Source organism: Amblyraja radiata, chromosome 43, assembly GCF_010909765.2.
Source record: "Amblyraja radiata isolate CabotCenter1 chromosome 43, sAmbRad1.1.pri, whole genome shotgun sequence".
NCBI lineage: Eukaryota > Metazoa > Chordata > Chondrichthyes > Rajiformes > Rajidae > Amblyraja > Amblyraja radiata.
This window is the reverse complement of record NC_045998.1, coordinates 12,004,976-12,018,372: the sequence shown is the minus strand read 5'-3', so window position 1 is coordinate 12,018,372 and position 13,397 is coordinate 12,004,976. Positions and strand designations below refer to the sequence as shown.

The 13,397-nt window shown below is 54.2% G+C and overlaps 1 protein-coding gene across 1 annotated transcript in view; it reads left to right on the top strand.

The window, feature by feature from the left end:
* LOC116968073 (DNA-directed RNA polymerase II subunit RPB1-like) overlaps positions 1-11,580 on the top strand; it is a 47,443-nt gene extending 35,863 nt beyond the window's left edge. The window contains 9 exon segments of the mRNA XM_033014700.1: positions 362-462; positions 1,091-1,198; positions 2,142-2,324; positions 2,990-3,193; positions 4,262-4,448; positions 5,409-5,522; positions 7,658-7,807; positions 9,462-10,094; positions 10,097-11,580. Coding sequence (XP_032870591.1) covers positions 362-462; positions 1,091-1,198; positions 2,142-2,324; positions 2,990-3,193; positions 4,262-4,448; positions 5,409-5,522; positions 7,658-7,807; positions 9,462-10,094; positions 10,097-10,596 — 2,180 coding nt within the window. The 3' untranslated portion in view covers positions 10,597-11,580.
* Positions 11,581-13,397: the final 1,817 nt, after the last annotated feature.

Sequence of the window (13,397 nt, the reverse complement as noted above, 5' to 3'; positions counted from 1 at the left end):
AGTTTTGTCCGAGCCAAGTTTAATAGCCTGATGGCTGTGGGGAAGTAGCTATTCCTGAACCTGGTTGTTGCAGTCTTCAGGCTCCTGTACCTTCTACCTGAAGGTAGCGGGGAGATGAGTGTGTGGCCAGGACGGTGTGGGTCCTTGATGATGCTGCCAGCCTTTTGCGGCAGCGACTGCGATAGATCCCCTCGATGGAAGGGAGGTCAGAGCCGATGATGGACTGGGCAGTGTTTACTACTTTTTGTAGTCTTTTCCGCTCCAGGGCGCTCTCTGCGTCTCTGTCGTTGGTGGTGGTGGTGGTCTGCTCGCTGGGCATGGGGGTTTAAGGGACCACCTCTAACCCTCCTCTTCCCCGCAGGTTTTGGCGATGATCTGAACTGCATCTTCAACGACGACAACGCGGAGAAACTGGTCCTGAGGATCCGCATCATGAACAGCGACGAGAACAAGTTCCATGAGGTGAGGGGATGGTGGGGGCTTCAGTCTCTGACCCCCAGGAGTGTGTGTGACCCGAGCCGGCTGCTCCTTGCCCTCTGCCTGCACTTCATCCCCATCTTTGGACACCCTGTGTGTAGGGGAGAAGGCAGAGGGCCGAAGACGTCTTAAAAGAACGTCCTTTAATTCTGAGGCTGTGCCCTCTGGTCCTAGACTCTCCCACTAGTGGAAACATCCTCTCCACATGCACTCTATCCAGGCCTTTCATTATTCTGTACGTTTCAATGAGGCCCCCCCCCTTCATTCTTCTAAACTCCAGCGAGTACAGGCCCAGTGCCGACAAACGCTCATCATAGGTTAGTTAACCCACTCATTCCTGGGATCGTCCTTGTAAAAACCTCCTCTAGACCCTCTCCAGAGCCAGCACATCCTTCCTCGAACATGGTGCCCAAAATGGCTGATAGTTGACACGGTGCCCAAAATGGCTGAAAATTGACGTGGTTCCCAAAATGGCTGACAGTTGACATGGTGCCCAAAATGGTTGACAGTTGACGTGGTTCCCAAAATGGCTGACCGTTGACATGGTTCCCAAAATGGCTGACAGTTGACACGGTGCCCAAGATGTCTGACAATATTTCCCGTTGCTTTGCAGCAAGAGGAGGAGGTGGTTGACAAGATGGATGATGATGTCTTCCTGCGCTGTATCGAGTCGAACATGCTGACGGACATGACACTACAGGGAATCGAACAGATCAGCAAGGTGAGCACGGGGACAGCGTGAGCACACGTCGGGGAACGTAGAAACATGGACAATGGCTGCAGGAGTAGAGGCCATTGGGCCCTTCGAGCCAGCACCGCCGTTCAATATGATCATGGCCGATCATCCACAATCAGTACCCCGTTCCTGCCTTCTCCCCCACATCCCTTGCTTCCGTTAGCCCTAAGAACTAAATCCAACTCTCTCTTGAAAACATCCAGTGAATTGGCCTCCACTGCCTTCTGCAGCAGAGAATTCCACAGATTCACACCTCTCTGGGTGAAAAGGTTTTTCCTCATCTCAGTCCTGAATGGCATGAACTCGATGGGCCGAAGGGTCAGTTTCCATTGAAGATGGAAGTAACTCAGCGGGACAGGCATCATCTCTGGAGAGGAGGAATGGGTGACGTTTCAGGTCGAGATCATCGCCACCCATTCCTTCTCTCCAGAGATGTTGCCTGATCCACTGAGTTACTCCAGCATTTTGCACAGGGCAATACAATGGCACAGCGGTAGAGTTACTGCCTTCCAGCGCCAGAGACCCGGGTTTGATCCCGATTGCGTGCTTGTCTGTACGGAGTTTGCACGTTCTCCCCGTGACCTACGTGGGTTTTCTCCAAGATCTTCCGTTTCCTCCCACACTCCAAAGACGTACAGGTTTGTAGGTTAATTGGCTTGGTGTAAGTGTAAATTGTCCCTAGTGTGCGGGGATCGCTGGTTGGTGCGGAACATTTTGTGTCTACGGTTTAAACCAGCATCTGCAGATCCTTGTCTGAAGACCTGAAACATCGCCTATTCCTTCTCTCCAGAGATGCTGCCGGTCCCGCTGAGTCACTCCAGCATTTAGTGTCTGTCTGCAGTTTGTTCCCACACATTAAGCAGCAAAGCTGACCTTGTCCCCCTGCCTGTCTCTCTCACTCTCACTCTCTCCCTCCCTCCCTCCGCAGGTGTACATGCACCTCCCGCAGACGGACAACAAGAAGAAGATCATCATCACGGAGGAGGGGGAGTTCAAAGCACTGCAGGAGTGGATCCTGGAGACGGACGGGGTCAGCCTGATGAGGGTGCTGAGTGAGAAGGACGTGGACCCAGTGCGGACCACCTCCAACGACATCGTGGAGATCTTCACGGTAACCTCACCCGCACCTACACCGTCATGCTGCCCCAGCCAGCACGGGCCACTCACTCCTTCTACACCTACACCGTCACGCTGCCTCGGCAAGCACAGGCCACTCGTATCCACACCATGCTGCTTCGGCAAGGCCAGCAGCTCAAGCACAAACCACTCACTCCCTCTACATCTACACCAGCAGCATAATCAAGAACCATTCTCACCTCCACTCACTCACTCACATCCACACTATCGCGCTGCTTCGGCAAGGCCAGCAGCTCAAGCACGGACCACCCACCTCCGCTCACTCACTCACATCTACACCGTGCTGGAAGAGGGTACCCTGGTGGGGGTGGGTGCTGGCATTTTAGGTTGGATACCGGGGAAGGGTGCCCAGACTGGAGGAGGGTGCTGAGGTTGGAGTGGGTGCTGGGTGCCCGGGTTGTGTTGGGTGCCCAGATGATGCTGGGTGGTGAGTACTGATCTGTACTGAGGTTCTAACCTCTCTACTCTCTCCCGCTCTCCTCCCTCCCTCTCTCCTCTCTCCTCCCTCCCTCCCTCTCTCCTCCCTCCCTCTCTCCTCCCTCCCTCCCTCCTCCCTCCCTCCCTCCTCCCTCCCTCTCTCCTCCCTCCCTCTCTCCTCCCTCCCTCCTCCCTCCCTCCCTCCCCTCTCCTGTGCTACAGGTGCTGGGAATCGAGGCAGTACGCAAGGCCCTGGAACGGGAACTCTACCACGTCATCTCCTTCGACGGTTCCTACGTCAACTACCGCCACTTGTCGCTACTGTGCGACACCATGACGTGCCGCGGGCATCTGATGGCCATCACCCGGCACGGGGTCAACAGACAGGACACCGGGCCCCTCATGAAGTGCTCCTTCGAGGAAACGGTAGGCCCCTCTCTGCCCCACCCTCTGTCCTTTCTGTGCCACAGAAGACGCTGGAGTAACTCAGCGGGACAGGCAGCATCTCTGGAGGGAAGGAATGGGGTCGAGACCCTTCTTCAGACTGCTGTGGGATAAGGGATAATGATGTAGAGAGATAAAGAACAACGAAAGATATGCCAAAAAGTAACGATGGCAAAGGAAACAGGGCCGAATTAGGCCATTTGGCCCATCAAGTCTACTCCGCCATTCAATCATGGCCGATCTATCTCTCCCTCCTAACCCCATTCTCCTGCCTTCTCCCCATAACCTCCGACACCCATGCTAATCCTTCAAAAAATCCTTTCGCCCTTCAAAATATCCACTGACTTGTGGCCTCCACCGCCGTCTGTGGCAAAGAATCCCACAGATTCACCACCCTCTGGCTAAAGAAATCCCTCCTCATCTCCTTCCTTAAGGAACGTCCTTTAATTCAGAGCCTGTGCCCTCTGGTCCTAGACTCTCCCACTAGTGGAAACATCCTCTCCACATCCACTCTATCCTAACTGTCTAGCTTGCCAATTGGGACAGATGCAAGGAACTGCAGATGCTGGTTTGCAAAAAGGAGTAACTAGCAGGTCAGGCAGCATCTGTGGAGAACGTGGATAGGTGACATTTCACAGAGTGCTGGAGTAACTAGCAGATCAGGCAGCATCTGTGGGGAACATGGATAGGTGACGTTTCACAGAGTGCTGGAGTAACTCAGCGGGTCAGCCAGTATCAGTGGAGAAAAGTGCTGGAGAAACTCAGCGGGTGCAGCAGCATCTATGGAGCGAAGGAAATAGCAACGTTTAGACCCGAAACGTTGCCTATTTCCTTTGGGTTTCGGCACGAAACTTTGCCTATTTCCTTCGCTCCATAGATGCTGCTGCACCCGCTGAGTTTCTCCAGCACTTTTGTCTACTTTTGATTTTCCAGCATCTGCAGTTCCTTCTTAAGCATCTGTGGCGAATGTGGACAGGTGAAGTTTCGAGCCCTGGTTTGTGTCTCTCTTCCCTCAGTAACCGTCTCTCTCTCCCCCCACCCCACCCCCAGGTGGATGTGCTGATGGAGGCGTCTGCCCACGGTGAGATGGACCCCATGAAGGGGGTGTCGGAGAACATCATGCTGGGACAGCTGGCCCCGGCCGGCACTGGGGCCTTCGACCTGCTGCTGGATGCTGAGAAATGCAAATACGGCATGGAGATCCCCACCAACATCGGCGGCATGGGCGTGGGGGGCCGTAAGTCCAGGGGGGATCGGGTGGGGGGGGTGAGAGGATGGGGGATGTGACGTACAGTGACCGGGAGGGGGGGGGGGAGATACAAGTAAGATCTTCAGGAAGGGGGCCCTTAGGAGGATGGGGGAGAGGATGGCTTAGGGAGGCGACCTCGGGGATAGGGTGCACACTCACCTGGGGTGGGGGTGGGGGGTGAAGGGCCAGACCGAGGGAGGGGGTCTCGGTGAAGGTGCGGGGGGAGTGCCGGGACAGAGGGAGACGGGTCGGACCCAGCACCGTGGGGAGACTAACTGAAGGTGTGTGGGGAGACTAACAAGGTGTGTGGGGAGACTAACTGGAGGTGTGTGGGGAGACTAACTGAAGGTGTGTGGGGAGACTAACTGAAGGTGTGTGGGGAGACTAACTGAAGGTGTGGGGGGAGACTAACTGAAGGTGTGTGGGGAGACTAACTGAAGGTGTGTGGGGAGACTAACTGAAGGTGTGTGGGGCGACTAACTGAAGGTGTGGGGGGAGACTAACTGAAGGTGTGGGGGAGACTAACTGAAGGTGTGGGGGGAGACTAACTGAAGGTGTGGGGGGAGACTAACTGAAGGTGTGGGGGGAGACTAACTGAAGGTGTGGGGGAGACTAACTGAAGGTGTGTGGGGGGAGACTAACTGAAGGTGTGTGGGGGGAGGACTAACTGAAGGTGTGTGGGGAGACTAACTGAAGGTGTGGGGGGAGACTAACTGAAGGTGTGGGGGGAGACTAACTGAAGGTGTGGGGGGAGACTAACTGAAGGTGTGTGGGGAGACTAACTGAAGGTGTGTGGGGAGACTAACTGAAGGTGTGGGGGGCGACTAACTGAAGGTGTGGGGGGAGACTAACTGAAGGTGTGTGGGGAGACTAACTGAAGGTGTGGTGGGGGGAGACTAACTGAAGGTGTGTGGGGAGACTAACTAAACGCTCTCCTTTGGTTTTCAGCTACGGGAATGTTCTTCGGCTCTGCTCCCAGTCCCATGGGAGGGATGTCCCCGGCAATGACTCCCTGGAACCAGGGGGCCACCCCGGCATACGGAGCCTGGTCACCGAGCGTGGGTGAGTTTGACCTGCCGCCTGGCACCCTGGGCACAGCTCCCGGGGGTCAGTGCCCGCTCGCGCGCGGTTTAATACCATCACGTGTACTGAGGTACAGTGAAAAGCTTTTTTTATTGCCTGCTATCCAGTCAGCGGAAAGACAGTAGGTGATTACAAGCAAGCCGTCCACAGTGTACAGATACAGGATAAAGGGAATACCGTTTAATGGAAGATAAAGTCCGATTAAAGATAGTCCGAGGGCTTCCGATGAGGTAGATGGGAGGTCAGGACTGCTCTCTAGTTGGTGAGAGGACGGTTCAGTTGCCTGATAACAGATGGGAAGAGACTGTCCCTGAATCTGGAGGTGTGTGCGTTTACACACTGCTGACTCCTAGGTCCAGGAGTTTGGACGGGGATATGGTGTGGAGTTTGGAGATGTTTATGGCTTGGAGATGACGGTGATATGGTGTGACGTTTGCATGGGAATTATCCTTAAATTTGGATACTGGGTTGAGGAATATGGGGACGGGATTGAGGAATATGGGGACGGGATTGCGGAGTTTGCAGGATTATGGTTTGGAGATGATGGCATGACAAATGGGCGGGATGGTGGTGTGTAGTATGGAAATGACTGGGGTGGAGATGAGTTTGGATGGGATTATGGCACGAGGCTTGGAGATGGTTCTATGTCGTGGCGTTTGGATGGGGTGATGGCGTGGAGTTTGGAGATTTTGCCTAGGTTTATGACATGGGTTTTGGAGAAGATTTCAGACGTGATTATCATGTGGTTAGATGGGCTTCTGGTGTGAAGTTTGAATGGGATAATGATGTGAAATTTCAAGATGAAAGCTGTGCGGAGTTTGTAGATGGGTTTGGATGGGTCTACAGTGGGGAGTTTGTAGATGGGTTTGGATGGGTCTACAGTGGGGAGTTTGTAGATGGGTTTGGATGGGTCTACAGTGGGGAGTTTGTAGATGAGTCTACAGAGCGGAGTTTGTAGATGGGTTTGGATGGGTCTACGGTGGGGAGTTTGTAGATGGGTCTACAGTGGGGAGTTTGAGATGGGTTTGCAGTGGGGAGTTTGTAGATGGGTTTGGATGGGTCTACAGTGCAGAGTTTGTAGATGGGTTTGGATGGGATTATGGAGTGGAGTTTGTAGATGGGTTTGGACGGGTTTACAGTGGGGAGTGTAGATGGGTTTGGACGGGTTTACAGTGCGGAGCTTGTAGATGGGTTTGGACGGGTTTACAGTGGGGAGTGTAGATGGGTTTGGACGGGTTTACAGTGGAGTTTGTAGATGGGTTTGGACGGGTTTACAGTGGGGAGTGTAGATGGGTTTACAGTGGAGCTTGTAGATGGGTTTGGACGGGTTTACAGTGGAGCTTGTAGATGGGTTTGGACGGGTTTACAGTGGAGTTTGTAGATGGGTTTGGACGGGTTTACAGTGGAGCTTGTAGATGGGTTTGGACGGGTTTACAGTGCGGAGCTTGTAGATGGGTTTGGACGGGTTTACAGTGGAGCTTGTAGATGGGTTTGGACGGGTTTACAGTGGAGTTTGTAGATGGGTTTGGACGGGTTTACAGTGGAGCTTGTAGATGGGTTTGGACGGGTTTACAGTGCGGAGCTTGTAGATGGGTTTGGACGGGTTTACAGTGGGGAGTTTTGGACGTGGCTGGATGGGTCTACAGTGGGGAGTTTGTAGATGGGTTTGGATGGGTCTACAGTGGGGAGTTTGTAGATGGGTTTGGATGGGTCTACAGTGGGGAGTTTGTAGATGGGTTTGGATGGGTCTACAGTGGGGAGTTTTGGACGTGGCTGGATGGGTCTAGAGTGGGGAGTTTTGGACTTGGCTGGATGGGTCTACAGTGGGGAGTTTGTAGATGGGTTTGGATGGGTCTAGAGTGGGGAGTTTTGGACTTGGCTGGATGGGTCTAGAGTGGGGAGTTTGTAGATGGGTTTGGATGGGTCTAGAGTGGGGAGTTTTGGACGTGGCTGGATGGGTCTAGAGTGGGGAGTTTTGGACGTGGCTGGATGGGTTTACAGTGGGGAGTTTTGGACGTGGCTGGATGGGTCTACAGTGGGGAGTTTTGGACGTGGCTGGGCGGGATGCTGTTGTTGACTACCCTGTGACCATCTGACTTTGCTTCTGTCTACAGGCAGTGGAATGACACCAGGAGCGGCCGGCTTCTCACCAAGTGCCGCATCGGACGCCAGTGGCTTCAGCCCCGGTTACTCGCCCGCCTGGTCCCCCACCCCCGGGTCACCAGGGTCTCCGGGCCCCTCCAGCCCCTACATCCCGTCTCCAGGTCAGTGCCGGCCCTCTCGCCTCCCCGCCATTCAACCCAGCTTCCCCCTGCTATCCCAGCCTCGTCTGGTTCACAACGTCACAAGTGATAGGAACAGACTCAGGGCCACTCGGCCCATCAAGTCTACTCTGCCATTCAGTCATGGCTGATCTATCTCTCCCTCTTAACCCCATTCTCCCCGTAACCCCTGACACCTGCACTAATCAACAATCTATCTATCTCTGCCTTGAAAATATCCACTGACTTGTGGCCTCCACAGCCGTCTGTGGCAAAGAATCCCACAGATTCACCACCCTCTGGCTATGCTTGCCTTGCCTGCTTGCAGGCTATCCAAACGGATCAGATAATCCTATACAATCAGGTTAAACTCGAGTACAGTAGGTCGAACAATGTGGAAGATGTCAATTAACCTACAAACCCGCACATCCTTGGGATGTGGGAGGAAATCGGAGGAAACCCACGCCGGTCACAGCAAGAACGTACAAACTCTGCACAGACAGCACCCGTAGTCAGGATCGAACCCGGGTCCCTGGCGCTGTGAGGCAGCAACTCTACCTAGATAGGTAGGGCTAGATAGGGCTCTTAAAGATAGCGGAGTCAGGGAATATGGGGAGAAGGCAGGAACGGGGTACTGATTGGGGATGATCAGCCATGATCACATTGAATGGCGGTGCAGGCTCGAAGGGCCAAATGGCCTCTACTCCTGCTCCTATTGTCTATTGTCTACCTGCCCTTCAACCTATTTTCGTCTCATCCGCAAACTTGGCCGCAAAGCTTTCGATCCCCTCGTCGCGATCGTTGATGTACAACGTGAAGAGTAGCGGCCCCAGCACCGACCCCTGCGGAACTCCGCCAACCAGAACAAGCTCGTTCCGCACACCCACCGCCCTCTGGTTCGTAGACACAATGAGCTGGAGTAACTCAGCGGGACAAGCGGCATCTCTGGAGAGATGGGAATGGGGGACATGTTCGGCTGAAGGAGGGTCTCGACCCGAAACTTCACCTATTCCTTCTCTCCAGAGATGCTGCCTGTCCCGCTGAGTTACTCCGGCATTGTGTGTCTTATCTTCGGTTTAAACCAGCACCTGCAGTTCCTTCCTGCACCCTCTGGTTTATGTTTTTCTGTCCCACGGTACGAGTTCATTCCAAGAGCTCTCCCGAGTTTAAAAAAAATCAAACTGGCGGTAAGCACGGAGAATGAACGTAGCGGGTACGTCGGAGCTCGGGGACGTCTCTTAGCGGCTCGTTACGCTAACGGCAGGTACTCGGGAAGACTCGCTAACGGCAGGTAAGCACGGGAAGACTGGTGAAGATTTTTCAACATGTTCGAAAAATATCCATGAGAGCCCCGAGTACCGACGAGTGGCCATTACCCGTAAATCTCCGAGTTCGAATCAGGGCAAAACTCAGGAGAGCTCTTGGAATGAACTCTTACCGTGGGACAGGGCTTTCACACACTCACTCTCTCTAACATTCACTCTGTCACTCTCACTGTACCACTCTCTTAAGGCCAGTGAATGGGTCAGACTGTCTGCTTGTTTGGCGGGGAGGGGTGGGGATGGTTGGACTTGGTGCCACTGCAGTGATCCGTGGCTCTGTGTCTGTGTCTCTTCTGCCGTGACTGACCTCTCGTTTTATTCTCTCTCTCTCACAGGCGGAGCGATGTCCCCCAGCTACTCCCCCACCTCTCCCGCCTACGAGCCTCGGTCCCCCGGGGGCTACACACCCCAGAGCCCCTCGTACTCACCCACCTCCCCCTCCTACTCCCCCACCTCCCCTTCCTACTCCCCTACCTCCCCCAACTACAGCCCCACCTCCCCCTCCTACTCTCCCACCTCCCCCTCCTACTCTCCCACCTCCCCCTCCTACTCCCCCACCAGCCCTTCCTACTCCCCCACCTCCCCCTCTTACTCCCCCACCTCCCCCTCTTACTCCCCCACCTCCCCTTCCTACTCCCCGACTTCCCCCAGTTACTCCCCCACCAGCCCCAGTTACTCTCCCACCTCTCCCTCCTACTCCCCCACCAGCCCTTCCTACTCGCCCACCTCTCCTTCCTACTCTCCCACCTCCCCCTCGTACTCTCCCACCTCCCCCTCTTACTCCCCGACCAGCCCCTCCTATTCCCCCACCTCTCCAAATTACACTCCCACCTCCCCCAACTACTCGCCCACCTCCCCGTCCTACTCGCCCACCTCCCCCTCCTACACTCCCACCTCCCCCAACTACTCCCCCACCTCCCCCTCCTACTCGCCCACCTCTCCCAGCTACAGCCCCACCTCCCCCTCCTACTCCCCTCCAGCCCCCGCTACACACCCCAGTCGCCCACCTACACCCCCAGCTCCCCCAGTTACAGCCCCAGCAGTCCCAGCTACTCGCCGACCAGCCCCAAGTACTCCCCGACCAGCCCGTCCTACAGCCCCAGCTCCCCGGAGTACACCCCCACCTCCCCCAAATACTCGCCCACCTCCCCCAAATACTCTCCCACCTCCCCCACCTACTCTCCCACCACCCCCAAGTACTCTCCCACCTCCCCCAAGTACTCTCCCACCTCCCCCACCTACTCGCCCACCTCCCCTGTCTACACCCCCACCTCCCCCAAATACTCTCCCACCTCCCCCACCTACTCGCCCACCTCCCCCAAGTACTCGCCCACCTCCCCCACCTACTCGCCCACCTCCCCCAAGGGCTCCACCTACTCTCCCACCTCCCCGGGCTACTCCCCCACCTCGCCCACCTACAGCCTCACCAGCCCCGCCATCAGTCCCGAGGACAGCGATGAGGAGAACTGAGGAGGAGGAGGGGAAGGGGAAGGCAAGGGGAGCGAGTCTCGGGAGCTCGCCCCTCCTGTCCCGACCAACACCACCTCACCGTCACCCCTCCCCGGCTGCCGAGACCTCCAGTCTCCGACTCTTTTATACCAACCTGGCGGAAAAAGAAAGCGGGAACCGCCAATTCCCGGAAGGATTTTTAACAATTTCCAAGAAGATTTGGAATGAGCGGAGATCCGAACTGTACAATTTGAATATATATATTTTTTGGACATTTTTCGATCGTGGGTGCATTTTAAACAAAGGGGTTTTTTAGGGGGGGAAAATAAAAGCTTTTTCTCCCCCCCCCCCCCCCTCTAATTCCTTTCTCCACTTTAATGCACTGGGGGATGTGTGAATTTAACATTTTAATTTCCACTCTTTTTTGAGAATAATATCGCTCGGGGCCCCGTCTTCTCTGAGACCTTCCCAGAGCAGGACGGGAGGCATCGTTCGAGCCACCGTGATTTATTTATACGACGTGATGTTTTGAGATTTAAAGGGCGCGGGGAAGTCTTTGTTCCGCTTGGGAAGAAGCGACCCGCCATGTGGGGAGACTGGGAGGGATGGGGGGCTGCAAATCTTCAACCTGACTGATCGATGCTCCCCTCCGTCCCCACATCTCCGCTCAGCGCCTGCGAGCAAGCGAGGAGAAAAACCCGATCCTTCTGGGCTTGTGTTTTGATTTTTTTAATTTGATTTTGGAGGTTATATATTTGCGTGGTTTGGTTTTTCTCAAAACCAACGAATCTCGTGACTTGACCTGTGTAGAAAACTAAAAGTGGGTTTTGGTTTTGGTTTGGGAGGGTATTGGTCACGCCGAGAAATGTGATTTAAGAAAAAGAAAAAGCAGCTCTCGTCGTTTGCTGGTTTGTGTACAGATCCTCTAATGGTCTCTTTTCCTGTGTTCTCTTTGGAAATATCGGAAAAGTACTTAACAATAAAGGTTTTACTAATTTTTGTGGAGTTCCGAGCTGCCGTTCTTGCTTTCTAAACCATCGTTCCTTCTTTCGGTTTAGTTTAAAGATTCAGCGTGGAGACAGTCCGCGCCAACCAGCGATCCCCGCATGCCAACACTATCTCACACACACACACACAGTAGGGGCAATTTACCATTTTGTACCAAAGCCAATTAACCGACAAACCTGTGCATCTGGCGTGTGGGAGGAAACCGGAGAAAACCCAGGCAGGTCACGGGCAGAACGTACAAACTCCGTACAGACAGCACCCGCAGTCAGGATCGAACCCGGGTCTCTGCCTCTCCAGAGACGCTGCCTGTATGGTCACTGAATTCTCAATGATTTAGCAAGTCCAGTGGTAGCATTTTTACCTTTGCTTCTGTTTCAGTTATTGTCACGTGAGCCGAGGTACAGAGGTAAGCTTTTGTTGCGTGCTGACCAGTCCGAGGAAAGACAGTGCAAGATAAAGCCAGCAAATTCCGATCAAGGACAGTCTGACGGTCACCAATGAGGTAGATAGTAGTTCAGCACCGCTCTCTGGTTGTGGTAGGATGGTTCAGTTGCCAGATAACAGCCGGGAAGAAACTGTCCCTGAATCTGGAGGTGTGCGTTTTCCGATCCCATCACCCTGGTTTATTGCACATTGGTTCTGATGCTATTAGTGTGGAGGCCTGCACCAATGATATGCAGACGATCGTACTGATTGGGTCGACTGGCCTCATATTCACTGGAATTTAGGACAATTAGACAATTTTATTCGTCACTTGCGCCAACTAAGGTGCAGTGATATGAATTTGCCAGCAGCGGTACAATTAGAAAAGAATACACAATAGGATTTAACACAAACATCCACCACAGCATTCTTCACTGCAGATGATTCAAACTCTGACATCAGGACGGTGGAACACGCTCCGTGGCTTGGAGTGCCCGAATCGCCCGCGGCTTCAGGATGTGATAGGCCGGCGGTCGGAGCTCTTCTCCGGCGTTCCCCGGAGAGGGATCCCAGGTAAGTCCACGCCACGCCCGCGGCTACAAGCTCCGCAGACCACAGCCCCATGATGCCAAAGTCACCAGGCCAGCGATCGGAGCAATCCTTTCTGGCGATCCCCCGGCAAGGGTTCATCCCACTCCGCGATGGAGCTGAAGCTCTGGGCCAGACTCCGGGAAAGGCCGCTCCGATCCAAGCTGGCGGAATGGCCTTTCCAAAGATGCTGCCGCACCCGCTGAGTTTCTCCAGCACCTTTGTCTACTTTTGATTTTCCAGCATCTGCAGTTCCTTCTTGAACATTGGGAACATTTTTCCTATTTAGTAAAAGTCGCCTCTCCGTCGAGGAAGTGGGATCTTATAGAAACATCATAAAGGATCGGACAGGCTAGATGCAGGAAGAATGTTCCCCATGTTCAAGAGGGAACTGCAGATGCTGGAAAATCGAAGGAAGACAAAAGTGCTGGAGAAACTCAGCGGGTGAGGCAGCATCTGTGGAGCGAAGGAAATAGGCGACGTTTCAGGCCGAAACCCTTCTGAAAAATGTCCCCCATGTTGGGGGGGGGAAAAGAGTCCAGAACCAGGGAATCACACACACAGTTTAAGAATAAGGGGTAAGGCCATTTAGGACTGAGATGGGGGAAAACTATGATAGTATTGACGTATTGATTGGGGGTGGTCAGCCATGCTCACAATGAATGGTGGTGCTGGCTCGAAGGGCTGAATGGCCTCCTCCTGCACCTGTTTTCTATGTTTTCTACATGTTTCTTCACCCAGAGAGTTGTGAATCTGTGGGCAGTGGAGGCTGATTCACTGGTGTGTGGAGAGTGGGGGGTGGG